The 16,545-nt window shown below is 38.7% G+C and overlaps 1 protein-coding gene across 4 annotated transcripts in view; it reads left to right on the plus strand.

The window, feature by feature from the left end:
• Positions 1-16,545, plus strand: part of SEPTIN9 (septin 9) — a 276,740-nt gene that overhangs the window by 159,513 nt on the left and 100,682 nt on the right. For all 4 annotated transcript variants that reach the window (XR_014491173.1, XM_083352364.1, XM_083352366.1 and 1 more), the window contains one exon: positions 6,994-7,650. Coding sequence is in view for 3 of the 4 variants with exons in the window: in XM_083352364.1 (XP_083208490.1) it covers positions 6,994-7,650 (657 nt within the window). In the remaining variant the exon portion in view is untranslated. The remainder of the gene's footprint in view (positions 1-6,993; positions 7,651-16,545) is intronic.

Raw genomic sequence — 16,545 nt, forward strand, 5'->3', positions numbered from 1 at the left:
TTTGACAATGTTTATAGGTTTGGAGATAGTTGTTCAAATTGTTCCTTTTCAGCTGGCTTCACACCACAGTGGTTATGCAGTTGTTATTGAACTTGAGCTCCCATCAGCCTTAAACACCATGGTCTAAAGTGAGGGATGATGGGAATCAAACCACATCTGAAGAGCCATATATTGCTAACACCTAATCTATAGCAACCAGCAAATTCTATCTTTAGCCATGCAGAGAAATAAATAAAAGAACTTGGATGATTTTCACTAGTCTCTTTTCAAACTCAGCATCTTTTAAGACATCTTTTGCTCTTTAAGGCAAATGGTTGTGGAGGTATTTTTTATTTATTTATTTTAATCCCATTTATATCCCGCCCTTCTCCAAAGACTCAGGGCGGCTTACAATTTAAAGCACAAATCAATGTGCTTAGCAATAGCCTTCATTCTGTGTATATGCCTGCTTATTAGTGCTTTCGCCCCCCCCCCCCAAGCGGCATTATTACAAAGTCAGCTTATTGCCCCCAACAATCTGGGTCCTCATTTTACCTACCTCAGAAGCATGGAAGGCTGAGTCAACCTTGAGCCTGGTGGGATGCGAACCTGCACTAATTGCAGGCAGCTGGTGTTACTTAAGGAGGCATTAGCTCACTGCTCCACCAAGGTAGGGAATAGACTTTTAAAAATGGGATAATATAATTTTTAAAAATTATGTCGTCGTAGTTCTGATTGTATTTATACCCATCCTCCCTCTTTTTTGTTCCATTCAGTCATGTCCAAGTATCGGAGACTGCCTAGACAAGTCCCTGAAGTTTTCTGGGCAATGTTTTCAGAAGTGCCTCCTTCCTAGTGCTGAGTGAAAGGTGGCAAACTTATCCAACATACCTTACTCCTACTACCTTACTCCTACTATTTTCCACACAACAGCAACCCTATGAAGTGGGTTGGGCTGAGAGAAAGTGTCTGGCCCAAGGTCATCCAGCTGGCTTTGTACCTAAAGTGGGACTGGAACTCACAATCTTCCAATTTGTAGTTTGATGCCTTAACCACTACACCAAACTGGTTCTCATTTAACCCTATTAATATAGTACAGGGGTCTTCAAACTTGGCCCTTTTATGACTTGTGGACTTCAACTTGCAGAATTCTGGGAGTTGAAGTCCACAAGTCATAAAAGGGCCAAGTTTGAAGACCCTTGATATAGTATAACTGCTCTAAAGTTAAAAATAGTGGAAGTCCTGTTCACTTCTCATCTCTTACTATTAGGCCTTTTCCAAGTTCCGAGTAGCTCTACGGGTTAAATATATTTACCATGTGTGGAAACAGGGTCAGCCTCTCTCCCTATCCCTTTTAAAGAGGCTATATTGTCCTTGATTTGAAAAATCAAGAGCAAAATTTCTGTCATGGTGGCCTCAGAGTGGAACACTTCAGGTGAAACACAGATATGGTGTGTTGGGTCATATAATATTTACCTTTCTTTGACTCGGGACATATTGGGTGATTTCTTATTTCCTATTCTCAATTTAGGTTACTAGTTCTTGTAATCTATATTCTTCATTCAGTCATCTTTATTGAACTTCTCTTAACTGGAATAAGGTAACAGCAGGTGAAAATAAGATTAGGGCAATAGAAGCCTACATTTAGCAGAATTACAGAAAATTGGAAAAAGGAAAAGCTTGGCTCAAGAGACTAAGCTAAGGTAACCCTAAGCTAAACTTGATTTTTCCTGAGGTTTTGGTTGGGATTTGTCTTTTCACACTGCTGGCTGTCAGCAAAATATTAATCTATATTCTGTCTCTCCAAACTGAAGAAAACAATGTAGTGAACAGAGATTAAAAAGTCTTTTGCAAAACATTGTTTTTAGCTGGGGAGTCTTCCCTCTTCCTGTCCTCTCTCAAGCCAAGGTTTATTATCTCCCTTGTGGTCTGACTGAAACTAGAAGACGTGCATGCATCACGAAAGTATAGCTCTGCTGTCTATGCTCGCTAAGGTGCAGATGCTTCCTGGACACTAATGAAGGAGCTATGCATGGTGAAATGGATCTGTGGAAGCTAGACGAAGACCACTATTACTATGGATTGCTAGACGGTGTTGCATCTCCATTGCAGGATTTAACTTAAAAGAACTGTAGACCTGAAGGGAATGTGTTCAACCGGAATGTTTGTGTGTGTGTGTGTGTGTGTGAGAGAGAGAGAGAGAGAGAGAAATGAGGCATGTTAAAAAGTCAAGGTCTTTGTGATCTTCTGAGGTTGCGCATTCTGCACTAGGTTTTACATCATCTCCAGCAGCTTGTTTCGCACATTTTTTTTCTCCTTTTCTTTTCTGCTCTCATTTATTCTTCAGACCATTGACCCTCTTATCATCATTTTTTCCCATCTTCCGTTTCCATTTGGAAATATGTGACATTTCTAGAAGTCTCAAGATTCTGCAGCTGTCTTTCCAAATCTGGCCTCTTCCAGGTGTCTTCCCAGCCAGTCGGATAATTTAGGGAATCTGCTGACAAAACTAGTCTTTCTTGAGACTCCACCTACTCTTGTAAACCACACTTGTATGTTATTCTTCCCCTCTATGATCAGATTGCATTTCAAAATTAACTGGAATAACTCAGATTGATTTGCAAGGCTAGGTTTATTCACCCTTACACTGTAAGAGTACGCAATACCAGTTTGCTTCATTACCTTGTTTGTTTTCTGCTTGTCCCTGAAGTTCTTCTGAGTTTATTTGAAATTTTTGTTACTCATGGTACTGTTGTCTTCATTTGATAACAATAAAGATCTGGTGTTTTCTGAATGCCATTTTAACAGAACAGATACTTAACCTCTTTCAAAAGATAATGTGTCTCATTACCTATACAAATGCACTACAGCATGTAAACAGCTATTTATCTTGATTGGTGGTAATGCAGAAAGCAGGAAGGTTAAGTATAATATTGCAAGCACACTGTGATGTTTGCAGGCTGCAGGGATTGAGCTGCTGGTGCCAGCAACAGTCTTCCTGTCCATATAATGGATGTGGTGTTGCATACTAAGCATGTCAGCCTTCTGAACCAATCTTCAGACCTCCACGTGTTGTGAAATTAAATTAAATTGATTGTAATGGCGAGGTAATTTATAATTAAACAGAACCCAAGTTAAATAACTAGAGCAGCAATGTCTTGTCTCAGATTTTTTTTTTCTATCCTATGCACATACCAACATTAAAACAATGTTGTGGTAGATACATCATCACACTGAGCTGTATACACTGTCAATACTTCATATATGTGGCTCTACAGATGTTGCTCAAATATAACTCCCAGGAGTCTCAGCCAACATGACCAATGCTTTTGAGGTGATCCAATTATATATATATATATATCTAAGGGACACGGTGGCTCAGTGGGTTAGGACGCTGAACTTGTCGATCGGAAGGTCGGCAGTTTGGCGGGTCGAATCCCAAGTGCCGCGTAGCAGAGTGAGCGCCTGTTACTCGTCCCAGCTTCTGCCCACCTAGCAGTTAGAAAGCACGTAAAAAAATGCAAGTAGAAAAATAGGGACCACTACGGTGGGAAGGTAACAGCGTTCCGTGCTAGTCATGCCAGGCACATGACCACGGAGACGTCTTCGGACAAGCGCTGGCTCTTCGGCTATGAAACGGAGATGAGCACCGGCCCCTAGAGTCGGAAACGACTAGCACGCATGTACGGGGGAACCTTTACCTTTACCTTTAATTATATATCTATGCTGATATGTAGATATAGAGGGAAGGGCCTTAAAATTTGTGAAACCTTTTGAATTTTCAATATCTTAGCATAAACATGACCTCAAAACATGATCTATTCTCCACACAAGTCCTAGCTCATAATTTATATGCCACTGGATTCTCATTCTTTCTCCATTCACTAGATCAGGTAGTTTCAGTTTATTCAGGCTGCAAAACATTGACAGAAACCTAACAAAAATATGAAATGCATATTTTTGTAATTTATGGAAAAGCATATATGGACATTATTTGAATTTTACAAAAAAGATGCCTCAATTACTGTCTCAGAAGGTCCACCATTTATGACATATATTAAAAAGTAAGATTTTTATTATAATTACAAAATGTTTCCAATGTTCATCAATTAAAACTTGCATTTCACAATTACCTGGGAGTTTAATGTTTTAACCAAATTAATCATTCTCAAAGGCAATTTTGACCTTTTCCTTAGGGGAAAAAAATCTATGTATATGTCCCTAACTGTGAATTTTGAGCAAACTTATATTGCCCATGGTCTGTAATGGAACTCCCATCAAGTTCAATTTGAGAAATCCTGTTTTAGCTGCAAATATGATTTTTTTTTGTATGGATTTTATTGTCTACTCATGAGTATAGTCTTGCAACGTGGGCAGTAACCTATAGGTCATCTTATACTGTGTATTTGCTGTTTTCTAAAGTTTAGCATGAGGATTTTGTAAATGATTAATTTTGTATGTGGTAGAAACCATACTCCAAAGCATACTGAAATGTTTTTTTTTAGTTTGAGCACTACTGAAATTTGTGCTGCGTGGAAAGCTCAATTGACCTTATAAATAAAATGCTTCCCTTTGCTGCTTTCTAATAAAACCTAAAAGGGCTAAGTATAAGGAAGAGGCCGACAGTGCAGTTTTTGAAACATGCCAAGTTGTCAGTGAATCTAAGCCATGTGTCTGGCCAACTCACTCTTGGGAGTTGGACAAATTGATGTGTCAGACCTGTCCCTGATCCTGTCTAAGTTTTATAAATGTTGATCTTGAGCTATTTTTCTAGACAGTGCCCTATAATTATTTTGATCATGTGACTGGAAGGCTTTGAGGCTTCTGTTCTTTTGGAAGACATCTGATACTTTGGTGGGACTATATTTATTTTAATAATTTATATGGCCACCCATCTCACAACGACTGTGGGTTGTATGCAAGGATTAAAACATCAGTTTCAAGCAATGACCCATGATACCCAAGATAAACATTACATCCCAATCATAAAACTGCTTCAGCAGCAAAGCTCATCTAACATTCTGGCCCAAATGCCTGGGGAAATGTCAGGTATTCAGAACTTGAAAAGCTAACAGGGTCAGGTCAGGGTCATCTGGCTCTGTGACAGGATGATGTTCCACAGGGCAGGTCCTGCCATAGTGAAGGCACAATTCCAGGGTCCATCAAGGTGATGGTTTTTGATAAAAGAGGACTGAAGCCTGTTAGATCTGGTGGGGCAAATAGAAGGAATGGGAGAAAGGCAGTTGCCCAAAGAGTCTGGCCATATCCCGTGAGAGCTTTATAGGTGAGAAGTAGCACTTAGAATTGTATTTAGAAGCCTACTGGAGCAGCTTGTGGAGCAGGGTGTATGAGTATGTGAAATTGACAAAACTGCCTTTGCTGCTGCATTCTGAACCAGCGTCAGGTTCCAAATGTTCTTCAATGGAAGTCCCATATTCAGTGCATTACAGGAATCCTAATGGGAAATATTTAAGATGTGAGTTGTCATGTGCAAGGCCAAAGCCAGGGGACAACTTACAACCACAGCCACTTAATCTCGGTAGGGTTGACCCAGAGTTCTCCTCTATCCAGACCCTCATAGAAAGAAAGAACTTCAGTGGCATCATTCGGTGAGCCCAGGGTAGAGAAGCACAGTTGTTTATCGTCAGTATACTACTGATAAATGTACCCCACACTTGTGGATGACCTTACTCAGCAGTGGATATTATATAGGAGTAATGAGAAAGTAAGAATCTAGAGGTTCTCCACAAAGCATGAGTCTCAGGTTCTAGTTCTCCCCCTCCACACACATACTAACATGAAATTAAATAGCTGTGAATAAAGGAAAAGAACCATTGTAATACAGTGCAGGCCAGGTCAGAAGAATACCATGGACAATGGTATTGACAGCCACTGAGACATCAAGGACGGCCAGAATGGATGCAGTGCCCCCACTTTAGTCCCCCAGAGGTCCCCAACAAGTGCAATCTATGATTTCCCAGTATTATAGTCAGGCCCTATCTGGAAAGGATCCAGATAATCTGTTTCTTTTAGGACCAGGTTGGAGGCTGGATGAAAATTGTCTAGTTCTCTTGATCCATCATCAGTCTCTGCAGAAGAAGGCAGGCAACTGTGTCTTGCAAAGCAGACAGAACAGTTTCAGACAGTGCAGTATTTTGCCACTGTCTGGACCCAACCACTTGTCACCTCCCAGGAAACCTTAGTCAGCTAGGAGGGAGAGAAAATAAAATACAGGTAGCTGAACTCACAGCACCGGGAACTCTGCTCATTTCATCAGAGCTAATACCTTCAATCTCTTCCCAGATAACTGTCTCAGGAAATTCCAAAGGATCTGGTCAGCCAGATTCCACTGGAAAAAAAACAAAAACCTGAGTGACTTTATCCACTAGATGCCTAGAAGAGTCTGCAGTTATTATTGTGTCCTTTTTATCCACTCTGCAGATATAGTAAGGGTTAAGAAGTAAGAAATCTCACTGCCCTTTTTGCCACAAAATAATCTTTAACAAAGGCTATTACTTATGTTTGGTGAGGTTCATTGGGGTTTTTCTCCAGCTGCATCCTCCGTGTCTTTATGCCATGATATACAGTAAATGTAATGAGTGAGAGCAAAGCATATTTTTAGAAGAAATCTCAAGGTAAATGAAACTAAGATTTTCAAAAAGATGAAGGGACTTTATGGGGTATACAATTTTATGCAGAATCTAGAAATCTTGTGAGACTTTATGACTCTTCAGACTGCCAAGAGTAAAGTATTCCCTTACTTTTTCAACTGTATTTGGTAAAGCTTGAAAATCAGATTAAGTTTCCTAATAGTTCAGCACAAATTTCCTAAAGATCCAAAGACTCAACAAGTCATCTCCCTTTCTTAAGTATTTGAATTACCAAAAGGGATATCATCCAGTTTGAAGGATATCATCCAATGAAGTACAATGTAGACAGATAATTTGCAACTCAACAACACTAACTATGTAATTCTGATAGTGTTGTTTAAATTCCATTTTTTATATCTTTCAGCTTTGAAGAGATCCTTTGAAGTTGAAGAAGTAGATCAGCCTTCAAATTCTTCTACTCCACAAAGGCGGACACCCAATCCTCTTGTAAGGTCCACAGTGTCCAGTTCCACGCAGAAATTCCAAGATCTTGGGGCCAGAAATTCAGAGACTCCTTCCAGACATGGGGAGTCTCCAGCACAAAGATCTCCCAAGTCTTCTTTAAGAAGAGTTGAGATTCCTGGGCCAAAACATCCTGAACCAGTGTCCAGAAGAACAGAAATCTCCATTGACATATCATCTAAGCAAGTGGAAAATTCCACCTCAGGAGCATCAAGATTTGGCCTCAAGAGAACAGATGTGTTGGGACACAAGCCTCTTGAGACCCCTCCCAGAAGGACTGAGATCAGTATAAGTAAGCCCCAGGACCAAGCTCTTCGCAGAATGGAAGTCCCCTCAAAGATCCCTGAACCAACCCAGCGCAGAGTTGAAGCCACTAGTCCGCCTTTGCCTGATGTTGCTACCAAACGTGTGGAAATCCAAGTAACAAAATCTTCTGAGGTCCCCGTGCCACCAATCAGGCAGACAGAAAATGTGGAGCATTTTTCAACCAATCAACATCTGCCACCAGAACCAAAGATGCAGCCAGTGGTGACTGAACTGCCACATAAAGGCCAAGAAGGTAAGCAAATAAACAGTTTTTCCTTTTCAGTTCTTTGTCTGTCTCTTCCTTTCAGAGATTTTTTTTGCCAGCCACCAGGATTGTAATCAGTTACTATTTGAAAAAAAAGAAAAGCAAAAAGAAATTGGTGTATTAATTCATGGGTATTATTTCAATTATAGCTTAGCTTTATTTTATTTGTTTGACGTATATACCCCCTTTTGTACAGGAGCGTATGGTGGGCTAAGGGATCTGCCCAAATCACCCAGGGAGCATCTATGGCTGAGAGTGGAGTAAAACCTCTGCCTCTCCACTTACAGCCCAACACCTTAACCACTATACCACACTGGCTCTTATTATTTGTCTGGATTACTTGAGGTAGCAATAAGATTTTGATTACTATGCCCATTGCTTTTATATTAATTGAGGGATGGAATTGTGTTCATATTTATTTTAGACTGCTGTGGATGAATTGTGTACTTCTGAATTGGCACTGGATTTCTGTGTTGCTTTACAGTTTGCAATTAAAAAATCTGAATTTTATATTTTATAACAGAATAAGCAAATGCGTTACATTCATTGGATTTGAGATCATTGTTACCAAAGTAAATGGCCGGATCTTTCCATTTTGAAAATGGAAGATTCTATGTAATGTGTTTTCCATAAGCTAGATATAGGAGGTACCTTGCTCAATAGTAGTGACTGTGAGAGGGATCTTGGAGTCCTAGTGAACAATCGCTTAAATATGAGCCAGCAGTGTGCTGCAGCTCCAAAAAAGCCAACACAGTGATAGGCTGCATTAACAGAGGGATAGAATCAAGATCACGTGAAGTAGAAATACTACTTTGCAATGCCTTGGTAAGGCCACACTTGGAATACTGCATCCATACTGAGACTCTAGAAAGGAGTACAGAGAAAAGCAACAAGGATGATTGGGGGACTGGAGGCTAAAACATAGGGAACGGTTGCTGGAATTGGGTATGTGTAGTTTAACAAAGAGAAGGGTGAGGGGTGACATGATAGCAGTGTTCCAATATCTCAGGGGCTGCCACAAAGAAGAGGCAGTCAAGCTATTCTCCAAAGCACTTGAAAGCAGGACAAGAAGCAACGGATGGAAACTAGTCAAGGAGAGAAGCAACCTAGAACTAAGGAGAAATTTCCTGACAGTTAGAACAATTAACCAGGGGAACAACCTGCCTCCAGAAGCAGATAATGTTCCAACACTGGGAGTTTTTAAGAAGAGACTGGACAGCCATTTGTCTGAAATGATATAGGGTTTCCTGCCTGAGCAGGGGGTTGGACTAGATGACCTCCAAGGTCCCTTCCAACTTTTTATTATAGCCATTATAACCATTGTATATGAACAGTATAGTTTCTTGTGGTCACACAACAGTAGCATTATCCAAACTGTGGTTACAATTCTTGAGGCTTGTACTATGTGGCCCCATATAGATAACTCAGGCAGAAAATGTTCAGAATTGCAACCAAGTTGCATTTTTGGGTACAAAATAGATTGTATAATGTCCAGGATTAATGCTCAGTACTAGAATGTGTGTTAGCTTTGAAATAAAGTCCTTCTTCAAAGAGCTGTTATATCCAGATAGAAAAGGGTTGTGGGGCTAAATTTGGAGATCTTTAATCACAATCTGATTGTAACAACACAATTATTTGTTTATGATTGGCAGATATTTTAGTTGGCTTTAAGAAAGATATTAGTATGGCAGTGGTTTTTGATTTTTTGTTCCTCGATAACCGACATAGCTACCTACACTTTTTGAAAGATTTCCATTACAGTTGTCCAGCTTGTTTTGACTAGTAAGCTAGAATTTAAAATTACCTACAATTGTATATAATTATGTATTATAAGTTATTATCTTAACCATGCTGGCATTTTATTTGGTGCCAGGCATGAGACTGGGATCTTGAATATCCTGACTTTTAGATGGCAATTCAGAGACAACTTTGCAGTTTAAGAGGATGAGAACATTTCTGACATGGCATTTGCTATGTTTTGACCTTCCAAAGAGAGGATTTCGTAGATACTCTTAAAATATTTTTTGTAGCACTAGGAACACGCCATGAAGGAATGCAGTCAATCAAAACATTGTGATGTGCATATGCTCTGCATTGCGTTCCCTTTTTTTTTATTATGCTTTAGTATGCAGAACTGTTTTATAGTAACAAACAACTCAAATAAAAAACAGTTGTTTAAGAAGATCCGGGGCTTTCTGGCCTCTTGCAACTGAAAAGTAATGGTTTTACTATAGACAAAAGCAGTAGTTGAACTGTACTTAGCTTTCCCTATAGGGATAAGTGTTCAAGAGGTGAATGCTTCAAAAATTGGGGGCGTAGGGGCTTTTTTAAAAATTTAGGGAATCTTCCTTTGTTCTTTAAATGTTCTTTAAATTGTTCTACCATTATTTTTGCATGCTGTACCTCAAAATATAGAAAAATGTGTTGATTTCTATATTGCCATAGTAGGATGTCACAGAACAGAGTTTTGGTGTCACAAAACAGGACTTGAGATCACATGCAATATTAGGGCTATTTGTTTCCAGTCTTAGATGAAAGCATATTTTAGTTACTTCCAAGGCTTTTTTTGTAAAAGAAAAAGGTGCCAGATCTCACACATGTTATACAACCCACTTTGCCTACCCTACAAGGTTCCATCCAAAAAAGGTGCCGGAACTCCGTTCTAAGCGTTCAATGAGAAAAAAAGCCCTGGTTACTTCCTTGCTGTACTTTTGTTCTTTTTCATTGTCGCTGAACTGATACAAATTCAATTTCCTACTATCCTCTTGAAGATTTCATATTCTTTGCTACAAGATTCTCTTTAATGCTTCAAGGCCCATTTGTAATAGCCTTCATGGTTTGCAAATATTTTACTTGGATCTAATAAAAATATTACCATAGTGTGGTTTTTGGTTTTTTATTTCTAACATAGAGAACTTTCCTTGAATGCCAGGTCGCTGATTCTCTTTTTTACCTTCTTCTGCTAACCAGGTCCTACTTTTCTCTTTGTTAAATGAAATGTGCTGTTTAGAAGATTCCTACTTTCTATTGCAGTTTCCCCTTAGTATTTATATATGTGCTTCTGCTTCTCTGCACAGGTCTGATCAAAAAAGAGATTGTGAAAAACATTAAACGGTAGACTCAGATTATTAGAAAGCTGCTCTTCTACGGAAAAACACTATGTATAGTGTTTCAGATTTTTTTTTAGTTATGAAAAAGAATTGTTAAGGATCAAGAAAGCTAATCTAAACTCATGCGTGATATGGATAGTTTTGCTTCCTCATTTGTAATATTGAATCTTAGAATCGTTCACTGCAGTGAAAGATAGGATCGGTGCTGAAGAAGTACCTCTTTATATAAAATATAATAAAACAATGGGCACTGAATAGCAGTTTAGAAGGTTTTTAAAGGTGTCAAAGTCATATTCTCAATCAACGGCAAATGGTTTTCATTGATGCTTAGTAAGTTCAGAGTAACAGGCATACATCTTGTATGTTAGTGGCTAGGTAGTAAAAGTAGAAATAGAAGTAGAAGACAGAGTTGTCTGTGTTGTGAATTAAATGAGTGAATTAAATCAGCCACTCTGAGGACTTCCGGTTTTGTGCAGTAGCAACCCAGCTGATGGATTATGGGGTTCCGCACCCCACAGCTAGTTTTCACCCTGCCAGGGGACCCTTAAATGGGCCTAAAGTCATCCTGGAGAGGCAACAAAGAAGGAGGGGCACCCTGTCAATCACGGAAAGATAGTGGTCTTTCCGTTTGATCCAGGGGAAGCCCTCCAACCCGACAGGAGAAAGGCTAGCCATACCCCAATGTCTAGCCAGAACCAGAAGTTCAAAAGCATCAACTTAAGAACAACAGTGAACAGCATGTTGGAAACTGGGTAAGAACATCTTCTCTTTTTTAATTTGAAACTGATTTCCTGGAAAAGATCCCCAAGAAGCAAAAAACCCTCCAAAAGTGAAGGAAGGGGATTACAACCCCACCCCTCCATAGACAGAAGCGGCAATTTAATTTTTTAAGGAACAGAAATATTTTATAAAAATACTGGAAGAGCCCCTTGATAAACTGAAAACACTGATTTGGAAAGTTTCCTGGCAAAAGCAGAAGGTGAGAGCCAGACCTAAGAGAGATGACTCGACCTATCAGATGGAATATTACACGATTAAACACCCGTTTGAATATGGTTAAAGAAATAGTTAAATTTTGGATATGAATGGGTTCTATGGCAAATGTGATTTATATATAGTATAGTATTTTTACGATATGGGAAAGGTAAAAATAATGGGATGACTTAGATGAATAAAATGTTTTTGATACTCAAATGTAATCAGTTTGGAGAAAATTATATTTGATAAGAAATGTTTTGAATACTGAGGGGAAACTAAGCTTAAACAAGAATAGGTGAGAACCAAATTTAAGGGAGATGATTTGAACTACTAGATGGAGTACTATATGACTAAATACTAAAACTAATACTAATAAAGTTGGAAGGGACCTTGGAGGTCATCTAGTCCACCCCCCTGCTCAGGCAGGAAACCCTATACCATTTCGGACAAGTGGCTGTCCAGTCTCTTCTTAAAAACTTCCAGTGTTGGAGCATTCACCACTTCTGGAGGCAGGTTGTTCCACTGGTTAATTGTTCTAACTGTCAGGAAGTTTCTCCTTAGTTCTAGGTTGCTTCTCTCCTTGACTAGTTTCCACCCGTTGCTTCTAGTCCTGCTTTCAGGTGCTTTGGAGAATAGCTTGACTCCCTCCTCTTTGTGGCAGCCCCTGAGATATTGGAACACTGCTACTTATTTGAATATGGATAAAAGAATAGTTAACAAGTGTACAAAATGTTTTGGATATCTAAATGTAATCAATTTTTAAAAAAATATCGATAAGAAATGTTTCAAATATTGAGGTGAAACTAAGCCTAAATAAATAAGAATTCTGAAAACAGGACTTATAGCGATTTACATAAGATTATTTTTTTTTGCAAAACTAATTGTAAAATAATATGATGTTATTGTTATCTATACAAACACTATACTTAACTTTGTATGTATTTAAAGTACCAAGAACTATATCTGCTTAATGTTGACAAAAAGAGAAATTTATTGGAAGAAGAGAAGATTAAGGAAAGATATTTCTAGTTAACATATTGATTATGAAATTATAAAAACTATTACTGATGGTTGTTAAATGTATGAATCCAGACAACATGTTGTTAACTAAGCACTAAAGATTATTATTGTAAAAATATATTTTAAAAAATAAATAAATCAGCCACTCTGTGTCATTAGCCTGATTAAGAAAAGCCCATCTTATGTTTTCATTCTCCAAGTTTCACTGCTACATGTTTTAAGGCAGGATTGGGCTTTTAAGTAAGAACTTAAACACATGTGGTAGAAACAACTCTTCTACTCTGTTCCATCCAGTTATTTCTTCACTTTGTTGAATGTTATTTCTGGCACTCAAGACACCTTTATAAATTCTCCACCTGTTTTTGTTTCCAAGAGCCTTGGTGGAGCAGTGGGCTAATGCCTCCTTAAGTAACACCAGCTGCCTGCAATTAGTGCAGGTTCGAGTCCCACCAGGCTCAAGGTTGACTCAGCCTTCCATCCTTCCGAGGTAGGTAAAATGAGGACCCAGATTGTTGGGGGCAATAAGCTGACTTTGTAATAATGCTGCTTGGTGTGTGTGTGAAAGCCCTAATAAGCAGGCATATACATAGAATGAAGGCTACTGCTAAAGCTTGTAAGCCGCCCTGAGTCTTCAGAGAAGGGTGGGATATAAATGTAATAAAAATAAGTAAAAAAATAAATAAATAATTGTCATAACGTCTTGGGATACACAGTGCTAAATATCCATTTCATTTCTTGTATACAAAATAAATTATGGCTAGCTTGATTTAGCAGTACTTAGGGGCTCCTTTGCAGCAGCTGTTTACTGTGGTATAGCTCAGAGGCACCCAATTTTAGTGGACATGTCCTCATGGTTTAGCCTTTGCCTCATTCTCCAGCCCAGTGTGGAGACAATCTAAATTTGTCCTTAGCTGTTCCAGTTCTAAAATAGTGCTTTCTCTCTTGGGAAGAAGGCAGTTTCATTTTGCTACTTTAGTTCCATTTTGCAATCTTAATGGGATCTTTCCAGGTGCTTTGATGGCGGTATTGTCATTCTTTTGCAACATTTGCCACTTTGGATTATTTGAGAGTGAGCTATTAAGTGACAAAAGGTCTGCCAGGTTTTTCCTCTAGCCTTAGGACCTGTCTGCTGGTCTTCTGGAAGAGTGTAAAGTACTCCAGCTGAAAGGTTTGCGGGATAGGAGATAACTGGGATGAAGTGGAAAGATGGTTCCTCAAATATTCAGTGAAGCTTCTTTTTTGCTTCCTTTCACATCTTCAGCCCCACTGAACTGGGTGATATTTGGTCACTGTCCTACATGTCTTCTGGCAAACTGGAAGATCCTTCTTCAGAAATGGTCTAAGTCAGGGGTCTTCAAACTTGGCCCTTTTATGACTTGTGGACTTCAACTCTCAGAATTCCTCAGCCAGCATGCCTGGCTGAGGAATTCTGGGAGTTAAAGTCCACAAGTCATAAAAGGACAAAGTTTGAAGACCCTTGATATAAGTGATAGGTTACTATTACAGAGCATTTCCACCCTGTCATTTAGGCACTTTGAAAGCTGGCTAAAGTCCCAGGCGCCCACCCACCCACAGTTACCCAAGACAGTGCCATATATTTTAAGGCACATGATAGGATGTGATTCTTTTCTCTGATTGCTGGTGTTGGATGGGAATGGAAACAGCCAGGGGAATCACTGCCCTTAAATTGTCCTGCTTTAGAGCTGTAGGTGCAAAACCTATTACTGATGTGAATTAAGGACAAACCTTTGGGCACTGCAAAATTATGGTAGCATATTTTTTTCTGCCAAATCGAGGACTGGAGGAAAGCTACTACCAACTTTCAGTTTTTGGTTGTGACTGTTGAATTCTCATAGCTCATGAACTTTTTTCATCACTGATATACTGAAATATGTTGGAATTGGAGATGCCAGTAATAAATCAGTGCAATAACATAGAATTCTTCAAACCACACCTTTACTAAAACACAATCTGGGAGGATTGTATACCATTATGTACAATGAAGAAGGCATCCGTTTGCAAAGGCAAAACATGTTTTCATCCATGCTCCCATTCACAGAATAGGCATCATAATACTGCTTTTTTATCCTCAGCTTTTAAGCAGTTGTCCATAACAATTACTAAGAAGATTATAGAAGGAATACTTTTTCAAAGGATATGGATATTATTTTAAATAGAGCTTTGAAAGTGATCTTGTATCTCCAACAGGCTGCACTAGGATTCTAACAAGGTAGCTGATGAAAAGGTTAAAATGCATAAAATAACAAGTTGGAATTGAAAAAAACTAAAGCTTTGAAACTTGTGAAACTAAGACAGGAAATCCCTTATTTATTTATTTATTTATTTATTTATTTATTTATTTATTTATTTATTTATTTCAGTTGGTAATATTAGTAGTGTTCCTCAATGGAACATTAAAATAAAGTAAAATAAAATAATCTTGATTGGCCAATTTATACCTGTTAGGTCACAAAGAGATGAAAAGAACTGAATAAAAAATTAATATCAACATTAAATCAGAGCTGAAGGAGGTGGAGAAAAGCATTTTCTTAGCATAAAAAGGACATTTTAAATGTTTTAGGGAATGATGTAAATATGCTATTTACTAATTTATCCCTGATAGACCATAAAGTTTTGTCTATTAATGGAACTTTTTGTTACTTTGTAGTAACATTTTATTTATTTGATTTATAGACTTGCTATCTATAAGAATATCTTACACAATTAAAACATAAACAATACTAAAAATAATTGTCTATAAAATAGCTATGTAAAAACAATAAAAACATTAAAAACAATTGAACAATGAAAAGCCATACAGTACAATACAATCACCAGGAAAGCACAGCCATCAAGAACAGTACAGCCATTTTATGGGCTGTACACCACTCTCTGAACCCCAGGCCAGATGGCAAAATCAGGTCTTCAGGCCCTTCTGGAAGGTCATCAAGGTGGGGGCCATCCTGATTTGGGGGGGGAATGATGTTCCATAGGGTAAATGGAGCAGTAGAAAAGGCTCTCCTAGGTCCCAGTGGATGACCCTCTGTAGTGGATTGAACCTGTAACAAGCCTCTTGTGATGTACCTGATGTAACAGGAAGATGTCATTAGGTTGAGGTGGTTCTTCAACCTGACCCCATGTCATGTAGGACTTTATAGTTTATTACTCAAAGCTTTGCAAAGACCCTCCTAGCCACAATTGCTGCCTGCTCTTTGAGTAGGACTCATTAATCCAGAATGACCCCCGGATTGTGCACTGGATCTGGGGAAGTGCAACTTCATCCAGAACCATAGATGGTAAATTCTTAGATCCAGGTGGTTCCAAAACTCAAAGTCACTCAGTCTTGCCAGAATTGAGCTGAAGCTTGTTGTTCTCCATCCAACCCGCTTCTGTCTCCAGATACCAAGACATGGTGGCATCTCCTGCTTCATTAGGGCAGAGATGTATAACTGAATATCATCAGCATACTGATGATATCTCATCCTATGGCTATGGACACTTTACCCAGCACCTTCCTGTAGATCAGGGCTTTTCAACCTTTTCACAGATTTTACCACTTTTAGGGCATGACAATACTTGAGTACCACCAGTGCTTAGCAAGGTGTCAAAAACTTGATGACTAAAAAAAAGGGAGGGGGATTTGGGGTTTTTAAGATTCATTTGTTGTTATAGAAATGGCTAGCTTATAATATTATGGAAAAGTAAAAAGTTGAGGTTCAATGTTAATGCTTCCTTCTACTGCAACAGAGGAAGTCTGTTCTTTTTCTCTTTGCCC

This window comes from Vipera ursinii (assembly GCF_947247035.1).
Source record: "Vipera ursinii genome assembly, chromosome: 2".
Classification (NCBI taxonomy): Eukaryota; Metazoa; Chordata; class Lepidosauria; order Squamata; family Viperidae; genus Vipera; species Vipera ursinii.